Source organism: Sminthopsis crassicaudata, chromosome 2, assembly GCF_048593235.1.
Source record: "Sminthopsis crassicaudata isolate SCR6 chromosome 2, ASM4859323v1, whole genome shotgun sequence".
NCBI classification, from domain to species: Eukaryota; Metazoa; Chordata; class Mammalia; order Dasyuromorphia; family Dasyuridae; genus Sminthopsis; species Sminthopsis crassicaudata.
In genome coordinates, this window is record NC_133618.1 from 91,570,440 (window position 1) to 91,593,070 (window position 22,631).

Consider the following 22,631-nt stretch of genomic DNA (forward strand, 5'->3'; position numbering starts at 1 on the left):
AAAGAAAACCAATTGTATTAAAATAATTATACACATATACATATAAAGTATATATTATTTAATGGAACATATTAATATGTGTTGTACATAACTATATTTTAACTTATTTTAAAATTATGTGCATAATTTTAAAATGAATTTATAGGCCCCAATTTGATAATCTCTAGAGAGTTAGATGGCCGCTGAGGCCTTTTCTAGCTCAATCCTAAGAGTGATCCTTCTATGAATCATAGTTTTTTTTTTTTTTTTTTCCCCTGAGGCTGGGGTTAAGTGACTTGCCTAGGGTCACACAGCTAGGAAGTGTTAAGTATCTGAGACCAGATTTGAACTCGGGTTCTCCTGAATTCAAGACTGGTGCTCTATCCACTGCGCCACTTAGCTGCTCCCTGAATCATAGTATTGTAAGTACAGAAAATGGCCTCTATTCATGACATCTTAAAGAAGAAATAATATTAGGGACCCTGGGATCCCTGGGTGCCTAAGTTTTCTTCATCTGAATGCTGCAAGTCCCCAGGGTTTACAGGGTCCTACTCTGGGACTTTTTGATCTCCCTGGAACTTTGGAGAGAGACTGCCTCCTTGTACAGAGTCCTACATGCTCCATATTTTTGGCCTTTTTTTGTTTGAGATGGAGGGCTGTTGGCATGTTTGCTCTAGCATTGGCAATACCCTTGTCTGTTGCCCGTGGTCTTCTGACTAACTTTTTGTACAATTTTTTAGAAGTCACTTACTATAATTTCTAATTTGAATTTTTGGTCATTATTTGGTCTGGTGCTAATTTCAAGGTTTTGTTTTTTCATGTGTGTATTGAAATATAGGTATAGGGGACCTGGCAACCCTCTTGAGCCACCTTGTTTGGCCTGTATTAAATTTTAAGGTATTTTTTGTGAACAAAGACCTGTAGTGTATGTGACCTCTCATGGCTTCTTTTATTCAGCCATGTATTTTCTGTGGACATAATTTCTTTTTTAATTTTTTTGATAAATCTTAAATGAATTTTATTGATCATAATAATCATTGCTATAAATGTTTGGTAGAATTCACATGTAACATTTATAGCAATGATTATTCTACCAAACATTTAAAGAACAACTAACTCCAATGCTATGTAAACTGTTTGAAAAAATAGGGATTGAAGGAGTCCTACCAAATTCCTTCTATGACACAGACATGGTACTGATACCTAAACCAGGTAGATCGAAAACTGAGAAAGAAAACTATAGACCAATTTCCTTAATGAATATTGATGCTAAAATCTTAAATAAGATATTAGCAAATAGACTTCAGAAAATCATCCCCAGGATAATACACTATGACCAAGTGGGATGTATACCAGGAATGCAGGGCTGGTTTAATATTAGGAAAACTATTAGTATAATTGACCATATTAATAATCAAATTAATAAAAACCATATGATCATCTCAATAGATGCAGAAAAAGCATTTGATAAAATCCAACATCCATTCCAACTAAAAACGCTTGAGAGTATAGGAATAAATGGACTATTCCTTAAAATAATAAGTATCATATATTTAAAACCTTCAGTAAACATCATATGTAATGGCGATAAACTAGAGCCTTTCCCTGTAAGATCAGGAGTGAAACAAGGTTGCCCACTATCACCATTACTTTTCAATATAGTACTAGAAACTCTAGCCACAGCAATAAGAGCTGAGAAAGAGATTCAAGGAATTAGAGTAGGAAATGAGGAAATCAAATTATCACTCTTTGCAGATGACATGATGGTATACTTAGAAAACCCCAAAGACTCTGCTAAAAAGCTATTAGAAATAATTCAGAATTTTAGCAAAGTCGCAGGATACAAAATAAATCCACATAAATCCTCAGCATTTTTATACAGTACCAACACAATCCAACAGCAAGAGATACAAAGAGAAATTCCATTCAAAATAAAGGTCGATAGTATAAAATATTTGGGAATATGTCTACCAAAGGAGAGTGAGGAATTATATGAGCAAAATTACAAAACACTTGCCACAAAAATAAAGTCAGATTTACATAACTGGAAAGACATTCAGTGCTCTTGGATAGGCCGAGCGAATATAATTAAGATGACAATACTCCCTAAACTAATCAATTTATTTAGTGCTATACCAATCAGACTCCCAAGAAACTATTTTAATAACCTAGAAAAAATAACAACAGAATTTATATGGAACAACAAAAGGTCGAGAATTTCAAGGGAAGTAATGAAAAAAAAAAAAAATTAAATGAAGGTGGTCTAGCTGTACCTGCTCTAGAACTGTATTATAAAGCAACAGTCACCAAAACCATTTGGTATTGGCTAAGAAATAGACTAGTTGATCAGTGGCATAGGTTAGGTTCACAGGGCAGGATAGTGAATAAAAATAGCAATCTAGTGTTTGACAAACCCAAAGATCCCAAATTTTGGGATAAGAATTCATTATTTGACAAAAACTGCTGGGAAAACTGGAAATTGCTATGGCAGAAACTAGGCATGGACCCACTTTTTTTTTTTTTTTTTAATTTTTATTTTATTTTATAATTATAACATTTTTTTGACAGTACATATGCATGGGTAATTTTTTACAACATTATCCCTTGCACTTACTTCTATTCAGATTTTTTCCCTTCCTCCCCCAACCCCCTCCCCCAGATGGCAAGCAGTCTTATATATGTTAAATATATTACAGTATATTCTAGATACAATATATGTGTGTAGAACCGAATTTTTTGTTGCACAGGAAGAATTGGATTCAGAAGGTAAAAATAACAGTTTACATTCATTTCCCAGTGTTCCTTTTCTGAATGTAGCTGGTTCTGTCCATCATTAATCAATTGGAATTGGATTAGCTCTTCTCTATGTTGAAGAAATCCACTTCCATCAGCATATATCCTCGTACAGTATCATTGTTGAAGTGTATAATGATCTTCTGGTTCTGCTCGTTTCACTCAGCATCAGTTGATGTAAGTCTCTCCAAGCCTCTCTGTATTTCTCCTGTTGGTCATTTCTTATAGAACAATAATATTCCATAACATTCATATACCATAGTCTACCCAACCATTCTCCAATTGATGGACATCCATTCATCTTCCAGCTTCTAGCCACTATGAAAAGGGCTGCCACAAACATTTTGGCACATACGGGTCCCTTTCCCTTCTTTAGTAGTTCCTTGGGGTATAAGCCCAGTAGTAGTATGGCTGGGTCAAAGGGTATGCACATTTTGATAACTTTTTGGGCATAATTCCAGATTGCTCTCCAGAATGGTTGGATTCTTTCACAACTCCACCAACAATGCATGAGTGTCCCAGTTTTCCCACAGCCCCTCCAACATTCATCATTATTTGTTCCTGTCATCTTAGCCAATCTGACAGGTGTGTAATGATACCTCAGAGTTGTCTTAATTTGCATTTCTCTGATCAATAGTGATTTGGAACACTCTTTCATATGAGTGGAAATAGTTTTAATTTCATCATCTGAAAATTGTCTGTTCATATCCTTTGAGGCATGGACCCACATTTAACACCACATACTAAGATAAGATCAAAATGGGTCCAAGATTTAGGCATAAAGAACGAAATCATAAATAAATTGGAGGAACAGGGGATGGTTTACCTTTCAGACTTGTGGAGGAGGAAGGAGTTTGTGTCCAAGGGAGAACTAGAGACCATTATTGATCACAAAATAGAAAATTTTGATTACACCAAATTAAAAAGTTTCTGCACAAACAAAACTAATGCAAACAAGATTAGAAGGGAAGTAATAAATTGGGAAAACATTTTTACAGTTAAAGGTTCTGATAAAGGCCTCATCTCCAAAATATACAGAGAATTGACTTTAATTTATAAGAAATCAAGCCGTTCTCCAATTGATAAATGGTCAAAGGATATGAATAGACAATTTTCAGATGATGAAATTAAAACTATTTCCACTCATATGAAAGTGTTCCAAATCACTATTGATCAGAGAAATGCAAATTAAGACAACTCTGAGATATCATTACACACCTGTCAGATTGGCTAAGATGACAGGAACAAATAATGATGAATGTTGGAGGGGCTGTGGGAAAACTGGGACACTCATGCATTGTTGGTGGAGTTGTGAAAGAATCCAACCATTCTGGAGAGCAATCTGGAATTATGCCCAAAAAGTTATCAAAATGTGCATACCCTTTGACCCAGCCATACTACTACTGGGCTTATATCCCAAGGAACTACTAAAGAAGGGAAAGGGACCTGTATGTGCCAAAATGTTTGTGGCAGCCCTTTTCATAGTGGCTAGAGGCTGGAAGATGAATGGATGTCCATCAATTGGAGAATGGTTTGGTAAATTATGGTATATGAATATTATGGAATATTATTGTTCTGTAAGAAATGACCAACAGGAGAAATATAGAGAGGCTTGGAGAGACTTACATCAACTGATGCTAAGTGAAACGAGCAGAACCAGAAGATCATTATACACTTCAACAATGATACTGTACGAGGATGTATTCTGATGGAAGTGGATATCTTCAACATAGAGAAGTGCTAATCCAATTCCAATTGATTAATGATGGACAGAATCAGCTACATCCAGAAAAGGAACACTGGGAAATGAGTGTAAACTGTTATTTTTACCTTCTGAATCCAATTCTTCCTGTGCAACAAGAAATTTGGTTCTATACACATATATTGTATCTAGAATATATTGTAATATATTTAACATGTATAAGACTGCCTGCCATCTGGGGGAGGGGGTTGGCGGAGGAAGGGAAAAAATCTGAATAGAAGTAAGTGCAAGGGATAATGTTATAAAAAATTACCCATGCATATGTACTGTCAAAAAAAAGTTATAATTATAAAATAAAATAAAAATTAAATTAAAAAAAAAAGAAAAAAGAAAAAACATCATTGCTATAGACTATACATCTTATATATATATATATAGATAGATAGATCATACCTATGCCTGCAAAAGAATTAGAATAAAGGGTCAGGCATAACCTGTAATTGGGCTTCAGACTCTGTCATTCTGTTGAAATTGCTGTCTCTAAGTCCTCTTCTCCTTGAGGCCTAACTTTCTAGTTGATATCTCTGGCTGGATGGACTATTACTGCTTACTACTATTACTATTACTCATTATTTTTCCCTCACACAATTCTTTCCCTTTACCTAATTTACCTTTTCCTTTTTTTAATTCTTAATTTTTGTTGATAGCTTTTATTTTTATATCTTTATTTATAAATGTATCTTTTCTTTCCTTTTCCTTCTCTTTACACTGGACCCATAAACTTGCTTTTTAAAATACTTTGATAACTGATAACCTTTATAATACTGCATATTTTATTTTTTTACATTTAAAAATCATTATTCTAAGAAATTCATCAAATTGCCAAAAGGCTCCATTATACACAAAAAATTTACGAATCCCAGGTTTGTAACAGGATTTTTAAAAAGAAAGAAGAAAAAAAAAAAAGCAAAACTAATCAATATATCGTAAAATCTGAAAGTAAATGTATTCCATCCCATAATTCATGATTTAAGGTAAATTTCAATTCCTTTTTCTTCCAAGCTTTATTGTTTTGGTGTATACCTTATCTTTTGTTGCTGCCCCAGTTTGTTTCCTCACAGAGACATGATAGCTTTGTTCTGGCTCTCATCTTATTTCCTATGAGTTCTTGTATTCTAGTCTCTTTCATCTCCAACCCTTCTTCCACCAGCTGCCAGATTGATAATCCCACACCATGGGTCTCAAGAAGCTAACTATAATTTCCCCGTTGCCTTCAGAATCAAATGTCATTGTCTTTCAAAGCTCATTATAATCTAGCTTTAGTTTTCTTCTCTAAGTTTATTGCATATTCAATTATTGGCACTTTGTTTTTCATTTGAATTGGCCTATGACATGTTTCCCATCTCCTTTCTTTTGTCTTCTCATGACTGAAATTATTTTCTCTTCACTGTGCCATTTATTTAGCTTCCTTTGGAGCTCACAGTATATTTCCTATAGAAATTATATTCTGATCCCCTTAGTTGCTTGGATCCTACCTCTGGTAACTACTTTGTTATATAATTTAATTTTCTTTATATATATTTTATCCACATTGAATGTAAATTCTTAAGGTAAGGAACTGTTTCACTTTTTGATTTGTATCCCCAGTTCTTGACTTGTAAAAAGGCATTTAGTAGTACTTTTAGGTGGAAACTGAGAATTTCTGTTTGAATCCTGGCATTCTGCTACTTGAATGACCTTTTACTTCTCCCTACTTATATAAAATGAATGATTGGGCTTAGATGCTCTCTAAGGGTCTCAGTTCTAACTGTATGAATTTGATGGTATTTAAATTGATTGTGTATATTTGTTTTATATAGAAGTAATAAATTGGCCAACATTTAAATGAAGTCCTGTGTAACAAGGTTATTGTAATTGTAATTTAAAAATATATGTTACTTATTGTTGGTTGCATTTTAAGTTTCGAATTGTTGCCTTATCTTACAGTAGAGAAGGCCACTATTTCTCTCTCACACACAACCATATTATTCACACTTCTGTTTATCAGTTCTTTCTCTGGAGGTGGATAGCATCTTTATGATTTTTTTGTAATTAATTTGAGTACTTATGATACTCAGGATAACTTAGTCATTCTTAGTTGTTTTTTGAATAATATTATAACTGTAAATATACAACATTCTCTTGGTTCTGAACATTTTGCTCTTCATCATTTCATTCAAGTCTTTCAATGTTTTTAGCTAGTTCATCATTTTTTATAGTTCAGTAGTATTCCATCACAATCATATATCCCAATTTATTTAGCCATTCCCTAGTTGAGGGGCATCCCCTCAATTTTCAGTTCTTTGTCATCACAAAAAAAACCTACTATAAATGTTTTAGAACATAGACATTTTTAATTTGATCATCTTGGGAAATAGACCAAATAGTGGTATTGCTAGAACAAAGAGTATGTACACAGTTTTGTAAATCTTGGGGCATAATTCCAGATTGTTCTCCAAAATGGTTAGATCACATCACAGTTCCATCAGTAGTATATTAGAGTCCCGATTTTCCTATCCTTTCCAACATTTGTCATTTCCCCCTTCTATCACTTTAACTATAATCTGGTGGATGTGAGATAATATCTCAAAGTTGTCTTAATTTGCTTTTCTCTAATCAGTAATGATTTATAGTATTTTTAAATATGATTATGTAGTTTTGCTTTCTTCATTGGAAAACTGCCTTGTTCTGATTCTTTGAAATTTATCAATTAGGGAATGATTTGTTTTCTTATAAATTTAACCAAGTTTTCTGCATATTTGAGATTTGAGATGTTTATCTAAGAAACTATAAAATCTCTCCCCCCTCCCCCCAATTTTCTATTTTCCTTCTAGTCTTGGTTATATTTGTTTTATTTTTACAAACCCTTTTTAATTTAATTAATCAAAATTACTCATTTTACATCTCATAATGCTCTCTATTTGTCTATTTTTAAATTTTTCTGTTCATAAATCTAAGAAATATATTCTATATGCTTCTGTGAGATCTCCATTTATATTTAGGTCATGTATCTATTTTTATCTTATCTTAGTAAATTGTGTAAGGCATTGGTTTATTTTCTGCCAGACTGCTTTCCAGTTTGACCCAAAATTTTTTTAAAATGTAAAATACTTCCATATTAGTTATTTTGTACAAGAATATTTGAATGAAAGAAAAAAGTGAAAGAAAGTTAAAAAAAAAAATTAGCACGCTTCAGTCTGTAGTCAGTCAATATCAGTTCTTTCCCTGAAGGCAGATAGTATGGTTCATCATTAGTACTTTGGAATTGTCTTGGATCATTGTCTTGTTGAGAATAGCTAAGACTTTTATTACAATTCTTTATTGAATATAATTGCATTTACCATGTATAATATTCTCTGATTCTTTTCTTTTTGTAATATATCAATTCAAGTTAAGTCTTTACAGGTTTTATCTGAAATGATCCTGCTTGACATTTTTTATAGTACAATAATATTCCATTGCAGTCATATATCACAGCTTGTTTATCCATTCCCCAGTTGATGGGCATCTCTTTGATTTCTAGTTCTTAGCCTCTGCAAAAATTGTGGCTATAAATATTTTTACTTAATATATGTAATTAAATTAAATTTATTAATTTAAATATTAAATTATTAAATATTTATATATAAACAAATTATCAAATTTAAATATTAATACTAAATTAATTAAATTAAATTAAAATGTGAATTTAATTAATATATTTAATAAATATGTTATAAATACATCTTTTCCCCTTTTTTGGCTATGTCTTTGGGTTATAGACCTAGCAGTGCTACTGCTGGATCTAAGGGTATGCATAGTTTTGTAGCCATTTGTATCTAGTTTTAAATTGTTCTCCAGTTTACAATTCAACTAGTAGTGCATTAGTGTCCCAGTTTTCCTACATCCTCTCCAACATCCAGTATTTTTCTTTTTTGTTTTATTAGTCAAAATAATAGGTATAATAGGTATGATATTTGATAAGTGTGAGGTGGTAATTCAGGGTTGTTTTAATTTTCTTTTCTCTGATCACTTTTGATTTAGAACATTTTTTTCCTTACCTAGTAACTTTTGATTTCTTATTCTTTGATCATTTATCAGTTGGGGAATGAATTTCATTTTCATAAATTTGACTTAGTTCTCTATAAATTTGAGAAATGAGGCTTTTATCAGAGATAACTTGTTGCAAATTCTTCTCCCCTCCTCCATTTTTTGCTTTCCTTATAATTTTGGTTGCATTGGTTTTGTTTGTGCAAAATTTTTGATTTTTTTTCCTAATTTATTTATTTGTTTTTAATGTACATTGCTTTATGAATAGTGTTGAGAGAAAAAAATCAGAACAAAAAACATGAGAGAGAAAAAAAAAAAGAAGTGAACATAGCATGTTTGGTTTTCATTCAATCTCCATAGTTTTGTTTTGTTTTGTTTTGTTTTGTTTTGTTTTGGGGGGGGATGCAGATGGCATTTGCTGTCCAAAGTCTATTAGAATTGCTTTGGATCACTGAATCTCTGAGAAGAACCAAGTTTTCAGAGTTGATCATCGCACTTTCTTGCTGTTTTTGTGTACAATGCTTATTTCACTCAGCGTGAGTTTGTGTAAATATTTCCAGGTCTTTCTAAAATCAGCTTGTTAATTATTTTTATAGAACAATAATATTCCATTACCTTCATATACCCCATCTTTTTTAGCCATTCAGCTTATGAGCATCTATTCATTTTCCAGTTTTTTGTTATCACACTAATCTTTTACACGCATTTTTGCACATGTGAGTCCTTTTCCTTCCTTTATGATTTCCTTAGGATACAGGCCCAGTAGTGGCACTGCTGAATCAAAGAGTATGCACAATTTTATAGCTCTTTGGCCATAGTTCTAGATTGGTCTTCAGAGTGATTGTTTCATGTCACAACTTCACCAACAATGCATGTGTCCCAATTTTCCCACATTCCCTCCAACATCTATCATTACCTTTTCCTGTCATTTAGTCAATCTGAGAGATGTGAAGTAGTACCTAAAGAGTTGTTTTAATTTGCATTTTTCTAATCAATAGTGATTCAGATTATAGATGGCTTTAATTTCATCATCTGAAAATTGTTCATATTCTTTGACCATGTGTCAGTTGGGGAAGGACATGTATTCTTATATTTGACACAGTTCTTTATATATTTTAGAAATGAGACCTTTATCAGAAACACTGGCTGAAAAGATATTTTCCCCCAACTTTGTACTTCCCTTTTAATCTTGTTCCTGTTGGTTTTGCAAAAACTTATTAATTTAATGCAATCAAAGTTATCCATTTTGCCTTTCATGAGTTCTCTAGTTCTTTTTTGGTCATAAATTTTTCCCTTCTCCAAAAATCTGATAGCTAAATTATCTCTTGCTCTCCTAATGTCTGCAAAATCTTTTTTACTTTTGTGTAATCAGAATTATTTATTTTACATTTTTAATAGTTTTTATATCTTTTTTTTGGTGCTGAATTCTTTCCTTATCCATAAATCTTACAGATAAACTATTCCATACTTTTTCAATTTGTTAATTGCATCAACCTTTAAGTCAAAATCATGTCCTCATTTTGACCTTTTTTTTTGTTATACAGTATGAGATGCTGGTCTATACCTAGTTTCTGCCATATTGTTTTCCAGTTTTCCCAATAATTTTTATCAAATAGCTTTACAAAAAGCTTTTCCATCATTTTTTTTTTTTTGCCAAGTAGTGAATTTTTATCCTGAAAGCTTAAATCTTTATATTTTTCAAACACAGTATATTGTATGTCTTCTCTGTTCTGCTAATTGATCTTTGTGTCTCTTAGCCAGTACTAGATTGTTTTGATAATTACTATTTTATAATGTAGTTTAAGATATACTACTAAATAAACCTATTTTCTTTATTTTTTTTATAGATTGTTTTGATAATTACTATTTTATAATGTAGTTTAAGATATACTACTAAATAAACCTATTTTCTTTATTTTTTTTTATTAATTCCTTTGATAGCTTGACCTTTTTGTTCTTTCCAATGAATTTTTTTATTATTTTTTCTAGCTTTATAATTTTTGCTAATTTAATTGGGATGACATTGTATAAGTAGGATTAATTTAGGTAGAATTGTCATTTTTATTTTATTGGATCTGCCCACCTGCAAATAATGTTTCTCCAATTATTTAAACCTGACTTGTATGAAAAAGTGTTTTGTAATTATGTTCATTTAGTTCCTGGGTTTGTCTTTGCAGATATTCTCCCAGGTATTTAATGTGGTGTATACTTTCTTTAAATCTCTTCTTGCAGGTTTTTGTTAGTAATATATAGTAGTATTGATGGTTTTATATATGCTTCTTTATATCCTGCTATTTTGCTAAAATTATTTTGTCCTACTAACTTTAGTAACATCTCTGGGATTTTTCAAGTTTATCATATCATCATCTCCAAAAAAGAATGGTTTTTATTACCTCATTACTAATTATTATTCCTTCAATTTCTTTTTCTTCTCTTATTGCTCTTGTTAGCATTTCTAATACAATATTGAATAATATTTTTAATAATAGGCATTTCTAACAAAACTCCTGGTTTTATTAGGAAGGGGTTCCATCTTTTCTTTATCACAAATAATGTTTGCTGATGGTTTTAGGTAGATGCTGCTTCTTTTAAAGAAAAATCTATTTATGCCTATATTTTCAAATTTGTTTAATAGGAATGAGTATTGTATTTTGTCAGAAGCTTTTTCTGCATCAGTTGGCACAATCATAATGATTTTTGTTACTTTATTATTGAGATATTCAATTATGTTAATAGTTTTCCTTATGTTAAATCATCCTTGCATTCTTGGTATGAATCCTATTTAATCACAATATATAATACTAGTGATGTATTATTGTAGTCTCCCAGCTAGTATTTATTTAGGATTTTTGCATCCATATTCATTAATGAAGTTGTTCTATAACTTTCTTTAAATTGCAGTATGCCAAATCATTATTTATTTTACAAAATTAGATCTTTATTTTGCATATTTAAAAATTTGAACTTGGTAATAGTACTAATTCAGTATTTTGTGGCTAATGTTTTGATATCTATTTGAACTGGTTATTGACTTACCAGAAGGAAAAACACCACAGACACTTTGGAGAATAATTCAAAAAAGGTTTATTTGTGTTTGTAATTAGAGTATAGTGTAGTAGAAAGTTATCATTTAACCAATGAGATTCCCTGGCATCCAGAATCTAATTGAAAGAAGACAAAGATATTCTTGATGATAGAATAATGGCTCTTTCTTCTCAGTTTTTTGAAGCTGATGAACAACATAAACACATGGAGGCAGAACTGAGAAGTAGACTGGAGACATTGGAGACAGAAGCAGCACAGCACCAAGCAGTCGTAGATGGTTTAACAAGAAAGTACATGGAAACCATAGAAAAACTGCAAAATGACAAGGCCAAATTAGAAGTAAGCTTCTCCCTTTGTTAAAAATGTCTCATTCTGTGTGCTTTTGAAAAATAGGATGTTACTTAAAATGAAAATCTTATCTGAAATACCTCTCATGTGCTTTTATTTATAAAATGAGGATTTTGGACTTTTCTTTTTTTTAAATTCAGGTAAAATCACAAACACTAGAAAAGGAGGCCAAGGATTGTCGACTTCGAACAGAAGAGTGGTATGTTTAAAGGTGTTGAATGTCAAATTCAGAAGATTTGCTTTCTCTTGTCTTGGCTTTGCTATTAACTAGCTACATACGGACTGGTCATTTAATGTCTCTATGCTTCATGTTCCTCATTTGTAAAAATGAAGGGATTGCATTAGCTAACTTCTAATGTATCTCTTATATCTATAATTTTGTAATCTTAAGTAATTTGTTCATGTGGTTCACATCCTAGTATCTTGCTTGAGGTTATACTTTGTGTTTTGTCTTCAAAACAGCTACACTATCAGGATTATATTAGTTCCTATTTTAAGTCATTTGAATCAGAAGTATCCTGCAGGTGATCTGTGAAGTTGACACATAACTGACTCTTGGCTATAGTAATCTGAAAATGAAATAACTTGCAGTTGATATATGTAAATATTTGGTTTAGAATTTGATTTATAATGTTAAGGATTTTTTTTTTTTTCCTTTCTTACAGTCAACTTCAATTAAATAACCTTCATGAGGATTTGTCAAGTAGATTAGAGGAATCCTTGTCTATCATCAATGAAAAAGTCCCTTTTAATGACACAAGTAGGTATTATATAATTATTCTCATTCACTGTTGGGACATGTCAGACTGAATGGTTCTTATTTATGTGGATAGAAGACTGATATGGCCATTTTTGTTCTTTTGTTTGTGTCTAACAGTGTAACTTAATATCCATTTATAAAGTAGATATTGGTGACTTTAAGTTCTCTAATATTGTAGAACTGTCCTGATTTTAGGGTTAAAATTATGATTGTTGTTTTATGTAAATGGATCTCACATGCTCTGTGTAACTCTTCTTTGTCTTCTAGGATTTAGTCAGTATAATGCTCTGAATGTTCCACTACACAATAGGAGACATCAGGTAACCCTTTAGTTATATTTTTTTCTCTTTTAGTAATCATTTTTTTAAAAAGACCAAAGAATTGGTTGATTTTATTGAAGGGCCCATTCAACCAGAAGATTTAACTTGTTTTTGCTTATGAAATTTGTACACTGTTATTGTTGGCAAACATCAGAAAAAAGGCCCATTTAAAATATTTTTTCTATCTGGTATATAATGAAGTTCATTAGTTCTTTAAGCATACCATCTAGAGTTTCTAGTTGGCTAATTTAACATTTTAGACTTAGTAAGTCATCTGTATTGCAAATTATTAATTGAAAGAGATATATTTGCCAGCTTTTCTATCTCTCTTATTAGTTAGGCATGAATATTAAAGGTTGGGGTGGGAGACTTTAATTTAAATTAAATAATTCTTTACTTAGAAATATTGAGATGGCTTTAAAAGGAAAAACAATTTCAAAAATATTATGAAATAGTAGTTTGGCAGTTACATTCATTTGCCCCCTTTTTAATTGTGTATTTATAATTTTAAAGCTGAAGATGCGGGATATTGCTGGGCAGGCCTTGGCTTTTATTCAAGATCTTGTGACAGCTCTTCTGAACTTTCATACCTACACAGAACAGAGAGTCCAAATTTTTCCCATTGATTCTGCCATTGATACTATATCACCATTAAATCAGAAGGTAAATTTTCTCAATATTTTTTTTCATTTAGGTATGAACAAACAATTTTACTCATCTGACTCTTTTAATATTTAACACATTCTATATGATTCAGTTTACAAACATTTATTAAGTGCCTTCTGTACATAGTCATGGTGCTAGGTCTTTGGAGGACGTGAGGTAGGTTTGCCAAAGCTTACATTCTAGTTGGACGACAAGCCATGAAGATGTCAAGTTAAATAACGGTACAGAATTAAATGTGAGAGATATCACAAAGCACTTCATGGTTTGTTGTTAAAGAATGGTATGAAAAAATATGATGAGTCCAAAGGAAAAGAATACTCATTGGATGGGAGTAGTTGACAAATAATGGTAGATGTCTCAGTTCAGCTTGCTCTGAAAGAATTGGTAGAATTTTGGTAGGCAAAGAGGAAACAAGTAGGCAAGACAATTGGGGATTAGTGTGCAAAGAGTGTGTGTGTGTGTGGGGGGGGAGGATGGGAATTGGGAAGAGGTGAGGTAAAAAAGACACTGATTAGGTCAGCTTATCTGTAAGTAACTTATAGGAGCCATGGCAGATATGGCCAGAAATATATATTAGGGCCAGATAATAGAGAATCTTGACTCGTTTAGGTACCATTTTGTTTTTGATAGGCCATTTTAAATTCTTGATATGTTTTAGGACTCAACTAGAAACACTCAAGGAAGCATTGAAAAAAAGCAGAACTGGGATCAATGTTTTTCTACAAACTAAGCTCATAAGTGGTATCTTTAGAATGGGACTGAAAAATCAGAGAAGAGTTTCATTTAGGAATGTCACTAGTCCCAGGCACAGTAACTCTTAGGCCATGATAGGAAGAAAAAAATCTAGCTTTGTGAAAGTTTCAATGATATAGTGTACTACTAAATTAAGATCTCACTGAGTCTTCTAAGTCTATCCTCATGTCTGTGTCAGGGTAGCTGAGTTGTTTGATAAGGGAGGGTTTTATAGTAAATTTGATCCTACTTAAGCATGTTTGGTTTTCTGTCTCTAATGTTACAATTGGGGAGGTCTAGACCTGGAAAAATTTAGGTCAGCAGGTTCTAATTATTCCTGAATTAATTCTAGTGGATTTCAGGGATTTGGGTTTGACATATTATAAATAATGAGTTGTATAAAAGCCTAACTGGCATGTTTTTCAAATTTGTGGGTAGCAAAAACGGGGATGGGGAAAATTAACTCATTGGGACACAGGATTCCAAAAAATTCTAACAGACTTGAATATTGGTCTGAATATAATGAGATGAAATTTAATAAGGATCCAGCCATTCTGGAAAGCAATTTGGAATTATGCCTAAAGAGTTATCAAACTATGCACATCCTTTGACCCAGAAGTGTTTCTACTGGGCTTATATCCCAAAGAGATCTTAAAGGAGGGAAAGGGTCCTGTATGTGCAAGAATGTTTGTGGCAGCCCTCTTTGTAGTGGCAAGAAACTGCAAACTGAGTGGATGCCCATCAGTTGGAGAATGGTTGAATAAGTTATGATATATGAATGCTATGGAGTATTATTGTTCTATAAGAAATTACCAACAGGATGATTTCAGAGAGGTCTGGAGAGACTTACATGAATTGATGCTAAGTGAAGTGAGCAGAACCAGGAGATGATTATACATGGCAATCACAAGTTTAAACGATGGTTAATTCTGATAGACTTGGCTCTTCTCAACAATGAGATGATTGAGGCCAGTTTCAATGATCTTGTGATGAAGAGAGCCATCTACATTAGAGAGAGGACTGTGGGAAGTGAGTATGGATCACAACATAGCGTTTTCACTTCTTTTGTTTGCTTGAATTTTCTAATTTTTTCCTTTTTGATCTGATTTTTCTTGTAAAACAAAATAATTGTATAAATATGTATGCATATATTGTATTTAACATATATTTTTACCATGTTTAACATATATTGGATTACTTGCTCTCTAGAGGAGGGGGCAAGGGGGGGAATTGGAACAAAAGGTTTTGCAAGGGTCAGTGTTGGAAAATTATCCTTGCATATGTTTTGAAAATAATAAGCTTCAATTAAAAAAAAAGATTTTGAGCTTCAAATTTTTTTCCTTCCCTCCTCAAGACAGCAATCTGATAAAAGTTGTGATATTTGATATAATATAATAAAGGTTATACATGCAACTCACTGTTGCATGTATAATCATGTGAAACATTTTGACTTTAGTCATGTTGTGAAAGAAGAATCAGAATTAAGAGGAAAAACCATAAGAAAAAACAAAAAAAAAAATGAAAATAGTATGCTTTAATCAGCATTTAGATTCCATAGTTCTTTCTCTGGATGTGGGTAGATAACTTTTTCTATTATCGTTCCTTTGGAATTGTCTAGGATCACTGAGAAGAGCTAAATTTATCACAGGTGATCATTACATAGTGTTGCTTTGTACAATGTTCTACTGGTTCTGCTTATGATGTTGATTTTTTAAATCCAAATTTAAGGTAGAGTTAATGGCTTTTGAAAATAATCTGAAAATAATTTTGAAAATAATCAAGCAATTGAAAATAATCTGGAGGTTTTAGTGAATTGTAATCTTATGAAACTGGTAGTGAGATATGGTGGCCAAGAAAGTTGATATGGTTTCCAGCTGACTTGAGAAGTATCTTGTATCCAGGAATTAGGAGCTTTTATTCTCATCAAATTCAGATATAGCTAAACTATATTTGGACTCCTGTCTTCATTTCTGGGTGATACATTTTAAAAAGAATGTTAATAAGCTGCAATCCCTTCAAAGGAAGGTTAAATAGGAAAATGAAAGGTCTCAAATTCATGCTATTTGAGTATTAGCTTAAGGAGCTAGTGTCCTGAACAAAGAAGCCTTAGAGAAGTGATAGCTACTTAAAAATATTTGAAAGACTCTCATGTGGAAGAAGGGGTAGATTGATACTGGTTGCCCCAGGGGGCAGAACTAGAAACAGTGGGTGGGAATTGTAAAGAGGGAATTTTGGATTGACGTAAAGAATAATTTCCTAATAATTAGAGTTCTTCAAAAATAGAATGAGCTACATCAGGAGGTAGTATGTTGCTTCTTCACTTAAGATTTTTCATTGAAGAGTAGATGATTATTTGCTAGGGGGAAAAATACTTTTTTCAGGTAATCCTGAGGTCTCTTCTGACTCTAAACTTTAGTGATTTTATAGTAACTTGAAGCTCAAGAATATGGCTTATTGTTACATTATATGTACTTTTGAACCAAACAATTGCTTGCTTGCATTCAACACATAAGAATTTTGAAAAATCTTTATTATATTATCCTATACTATATAGGCCACTTAGCTGCCTCACAAGATTTTACCTTAAACGGTATGACTCAAGGTAAAAATCACAGAAATCTAGGATTGGGTAAGCCTAACATGTATATAAATAAAATCTACATTTGACATACTAATAGGGGAGAAGCCATGTTTCATTTGCTTGAAGATCTTCAAAAAGTCCACTAACTTCAAGGCAGCCCATTCCTGATTTGTCTCCTTATAACTTCCCATTATTCCAGTTACCAGTGCCACTTTTCAGTAATATCCACAATAATAATAGGATATAATTTATCTCAGCCTTGACTTATAATTATCAAAGGGAAGTTAAATGGTCTCTCTCCTTATCTTTAGTAATGTCTTTTTGCTTTTTTGTTTTCTTGCTTCCAGCCCAAGAGTCATTTTCTTCAGCAAGAAAATAAGCAAAATAAGAAATAGGAAGTTTTTTTTTTTTTTTTTTATCATCTCCATTCTCCTAGCCCCATCTTCTCAGCACATCTCTTCTTTCATTCTGATAATTTTCTCAATGTAACTTTTAAAATAATTTCTCAGTCCTTTTTGTTGTCATTAGTTCCCTTGTCAATCTAAACTCACTCTGGACTTTTACTACTCCTATTGGATTATGTAGCTTTTTTTTTTTTTGTGTGCTGCTGAGGCAGTTGGGGTTAAGTGGCTTGCCCGAGGTCATGCAACTAGGAAGTGTTAAATGTTTGAAGCCAGTTTGAACTTAGGTCCTCTTGACTTAAGGGCTGGTGCTCTATCTGCTGCACCACCTAGCTGCCCTGGATTAATGCAACTTTTAAAAATTTATTTAACTGTCCTTGATTGATGAAATTTCCAGAGCATTAACAACTTTAGTCTCTTCGCTGTTGAAATCATAGATATGGTTAAAATTAAAAACAAAATGCAAGAAAAATGCCTGACATCATTAAAGAGACATTAAGGTAGCGTGTAAAGAGGCCTCAGCCTCTGCAGCTATTTTCTCCTCTGTAAACTGAGGAAATAATACCTATTCTGGGATGTTTGGAAAAAACATTCAAAAGCTTTGCAAAGTATTGTATGAATTTGCATTATTATTAAAACATTTTCTCTGCAAACGTTAAAATGAGGAAGTTGTTGACAATGTCAATTCCAGAATATAGTCGATATAGCACATAGCATGCAATAAAAAACTAATGAGGTTAGTCACTTGTTATTTTTAATAAGAGGGAGAGATATCCTGGTACTTTGACTCACTGTTACAGTGATTAATTGTTTACCCACCCAACTCTTTTTTTTCCATGTTTATGTGACACCTGGAAGGAAAGATTAGAGTACTATTTGAGGGTCCAAGTTGCAGTGAATTTCCATTGTACTAGGATCTCAGAATTAAAAGGGAGGCCAGCCAATCTCCCAACTAATATTTAGCTTTCCTTGGTGTTTTTCCTGCTGCTTCCCCTTCTTGCCTTGAAGGGAGAGTAAAGATTTAGGAACTAGCCAGAGCTGGAGGCATAGAGGGGGGAAGGGAGGAATCACTTCTCATTTAAAGCCTGAGTTTTCTTTCAAGGTAATTTATTCTCACTAAAACTATTTTAAGTATTTGTTATATAATCCAGTAAGTTCACTCATGAACTTGTTGACATTTTTTGTTTTCAGTAATTTAGCTCTAATAGGCCTTTCATTTTTCTTTGCAGTTTTCACAATACCTTCATGAAAATGCATCCTATGTTCGCCCTCTTGAGGAAGGAATGCTTCGCTTATTTGAGAGTATTACTGAAGATACTGTGACAGTCTTGGTATTTCCTTCCACTTATTATTTCTGGGAAATGGGAGTTCTTTTTTTTTTGTGCAAATAATTCTATTAACCCTGTGATTATTTTTCTTTTCTAGGAAACAACTGTGCAATTGAAAACTTTTTCAGAACATTTAACCTGCTATGTGTCTTTTCTTAGGAAGATTCTTCCTTATCAGTTAAAAAGGTACTTTTCCCTTGAGGTCAGTTAACTTCATGAATTGCCTCCTTGTAGCCTGAACTCCTCAAAATATCATTAAAATACACATGTCCAAACTTGTTTGATCTACTCCAGGTTTGAATTTTTATTGAAAAAAAAGAAAGAAGCATGGCTTGAGTAACAGTGATACCTCCTATCTATAGAGTGCTTTATATTCCATAGGATTCTTTCTTCACAACAATCTTTTGAGATATTTAGCTCAAACATCCCCATTTTACTAGGAGGAAACTAAGACTTAGAGAATGATTAATTGAGGACAAGAATATGAAGTCATTTCATTCTCCAGATAATTTAAATTCTGAGTAAACTCTGCAAAGTCTTGAATTATAATTTCTCCAGCTGTTCTTTTCAGTGAATTGTGATGCATGGAAAAAAATTGAAAAGGCATGATAATTATCATTCCTAAATAATACTTTATGAAAAATGGATAGTTTCTCTTTGTTGCTTTTTAGTGTTTTGAGATATATGATATGCTGACATATTAATATTAAGCCAAGACCCTCATGTGAAATTTACATGAAAATATTTTTTGTAAATCAAAAATTTGAATTTATAAATAGACATTTTGGGTATAAATTTTGTAAGCTAATAATGATAGGGAAATAGTAATTCCTTGAGTTTACATGTAGGTGCTAGTCAGAATTTGGATAATTAAAAAAAATTTTATATGATATCCTAATATTTAAAATGGTACCACTTTTAGAGTATTTTTTTAATAGTGAGGAATAAGTTAAAAACTATGTTAATCTATTTAGATTGTTATAAAAAGTCTTTAATATTCAGTTTTAAAATTTCTGGGGGAGGAAAGGAAAATAATGTGAAATACAAGATATTTGCTTGCCCTGCCTGCTGACAAAAACTTTACAGAAGATAAAATTCTGAGTTGGCACACTTTTCCTTTTTTTTCTACAAATCATAGTTCTTCCCAAATAGTGTCTTTGGGTTTAATCTTTCAGGGGAAGAGGAGGGAAGGGAAAACTAAAATAAAATAAAATAAAATTGAAACTTTATGCTATAATAATATTATTAAGGTATTAGTATATAAGATATTTTGAATTTTTTCCTTGTGAAAACAGTAAGCTTTCTCAGCTTCCTTGTTCCTATTAGTGCCAACACTGTTTATGATTATGTCAAAAATTATTGCGAATTCTGATTTGCCTAGCTCTTCTCCTCACCTTAAGATTTATAAGTCTTGTCATTGTAATCACCAGGAAATAACAAGGCTGGAGCATATTAGAAAGAGGAACAATGGTTCATATGTTACAAAATAAAATTTAGAAAATATTTAGATGTGGCTCTCCTTATTTATAGAAAATGCAGCTAATTTTAGTTGGCAAATCTTCAGTTTTGTATTGTTCCTTATAGAAATAGTAAATTTTAAGTGTAACTATTCTTCTCTAATCATACTTATTTTTTGTTTTTAAATTAAATAAAAAGTGGGTAAGGGCTAGGTTATTCTTCAATTTTTTTTAAAAAATAATTTCTTGTACATGACCTATGGATTTTCAAATTATGCTTATAACAAGATATTTTGGAATCAAGAAATTGTTACCTCCAATAATTACTTTTTCCCCCTCAATTAAATTTTATTGAGGTATATAATTTTCTAAAACTTGCATGGTTTTGTTTTGTTTTTTAAAGAAATGACCAATTTCAAACCCTAGCATTTAGTTAAAACTCAAGTTGTATTTTGATGTAAACACGTTTTGTTATTTAGTAATAAATTCTTATTGCACAGAGTTGGGTTAAATATCCCTTATATATGCTGAACTTGTTTTTCAAGGGGCTTTCTCTCCATTTTTGATTAATCTTTGAGAGATGCTGGAGGCAAATAAAAACCTAATAGTGTAGTAGTAGTAGCAGTGGAGAGAGCATTTTTTTCTTCCTCCTGTGCTTAAGGCTTGTGATGTCAAAGGAGAACACATGTAAGATTTAACATTACACAGTTACATCTTCTATTTCCTTAAGAGGCAAGAAAATTAGAACTTTTGAAAGAAAAACATGAGTTATAGGAATGTCAAGATAAAAGGGGAAATTGTCCTAACAGTACTAAGTGGTCCGTCTTTCTTGCCTGTGACTAGAGTGAGGCTTTGTACATTACTATTGCCATTCCTGAGTACAAGAAAAGGAGATCATGAGACTTGTAATTAAGCTCTTTAAAACATACACAAATCTGGCAAAAATCCTGTTAACTTTACTGTACAGAACTGTGTTCCCTCTCTGTGCTCCTGCCCTGTAGCTTAGCACCCTGGGGATTGCCCTTATGCTCTCAAAAAGACCCCAATAAAAACTAAAAACAAAGAAAAATTCTCTAAGTGAAAGCAGAAAGAGAGATGCAAGGAGAACCCCCGCTGCTGCCAGACTGGAGGGTGGATTGAGGCCTCCAGCATGGAGAGAGAAGACCTTTGCTCCTCCCTCTACTAACTTACCTCCTTGTTCAGTCCTGTGTGTTTGTCTTCTATCCGTCTGCACTTGGATGCGCCATGTCTGTTGCTGGTCCCCACTGCTACCTGTCCTTCCAGTATCTGTGGCCCCCATGTGTCTGCTCACCCCTTCCCATGTAGTTTTCCTTTTGATTCTGGCCAGGCTCTTCAGTGACTAACTTTGGCCTTGCTCTCACTGATTTTCCCAGCCCCGATGTGCGCCAGGCTCCTCCCTCCACATGTATCCTGTTCTTTCCTTCTTTTTTCCCTCCCCCATGTCCTCGCACAGATTTTTTATTATTTAAAAATCACTTTATGTGGAGGTCTGTGGAATGGTCCAGTAATGCACAGCAAGAGCTGTCTACACCTGTTAAAAGGGGAAAACCTAGTTAAAATGTTACTGAACTTGAATCAATTTAATTGGGACTTTATGCAGTTTGAATAGTATACAGCCCATACTTGAGATCCTTCTAGCAACAGAATAATCTACTGTCTAGTCTTTAGGAAAAATGCTTAGTGATGTATTTAGACAATATGCCCATTCTCAAGCATCAAAAAAGAGTAGTTTTCCTTTCTTGAATACATGTCTTCTAAGCCTTCCATTTTTATTGATCTGGACTAAAAATAAAGGATAATGGCAAGCTTTCTGAGTAGATCTTAGCAATCAGGAAATAGATAGGAACTTTGATACTTAAAATTCAAACTGTATTTACATTTTGTCTTAGGATCTCTGCATTCACTAAATAATGTACTTTATTAGAATTTAGATGATTACTTTGACAACATATCATTTTGGACATAGATGATTCTAAACCCTGCTCATCATTGTTGCCCATTCTTACAATATTGAGCTCTCTTAAATATTCAAAGTTTATAAGCTACCTATTGCATTTGAATAAAGACAGTTTTGAGTATGCCTGCTGAAAGATAGTTTTCCTTGCTCTGTATTTAAAAACAAAAGAAAATATTCCTTCATATTCTGGTCTGTCTGGACTGGGCCTGGCAGTTACTTAGCGATGTTAAAATAAAATCCAAAGGGAACTTTTCCTGTTAAACTGTTAAAAATGAAAAACCTTCTTTGGGCAGTGGGGGCTAGGAGTAAAAAGAAGCCACTCTTTGATTTATGTTAAGAGATTTAATTCTTTTGTAAGGAAGGTCAATTATACCACATTTGTATATCTACCAAAGTCTTACATATGACAGCATTTAATAAGTTTTGTTCAGCAAAAATGAGTACTTTGTAATATATACTTAGCTTAAAATAAG

General features: G+C 32.5%; 1 protein-coding gene across 6 annotated transcripts in view; it reads left to right on the plus strand.

The window, feature by feature from the left end:
- The window catches only part of PPP1R21 (protein phosphatase 1 regulatory subunit 21), a 103,388-nt gene that overhangs the window by 40,228 nt on the left and 40,529 nt on the right, over positions 1-22,631 (plus strand). For all 6 annotated transcript variants that reach the window (XM_074286792.1, XM_074286793.1, XM_074286787.1 and 3 more), the window contains 7 exons: positions 11,762-11,926; positions 12,076-12,134; positions 12,601-12,695; positions 12,963-13,015; positions 13,529-13,678; positions 18,625-18,726; positions 18,821-18,909. In XM_074286792.1, coding sequence (XP_074142893.1) covers positions 11,762-11,926; positions 12,076-12,134; positions 12,601-12,695; positions 12,963-13,015; positions 13,529-13,678; positions 18,625-18,726; positions 18,821-18,909 — 713 coding nt within the window. The remainder of the gene's footprint in view (positions 1-11,761; positions 11,927-12,075; positions 12,135-12,600; positions 12,696-12,962; positions 13,016-13,528; positions 13,679-18,624; positions 18,727-18,820; positions 18,910-22,631) is intronic.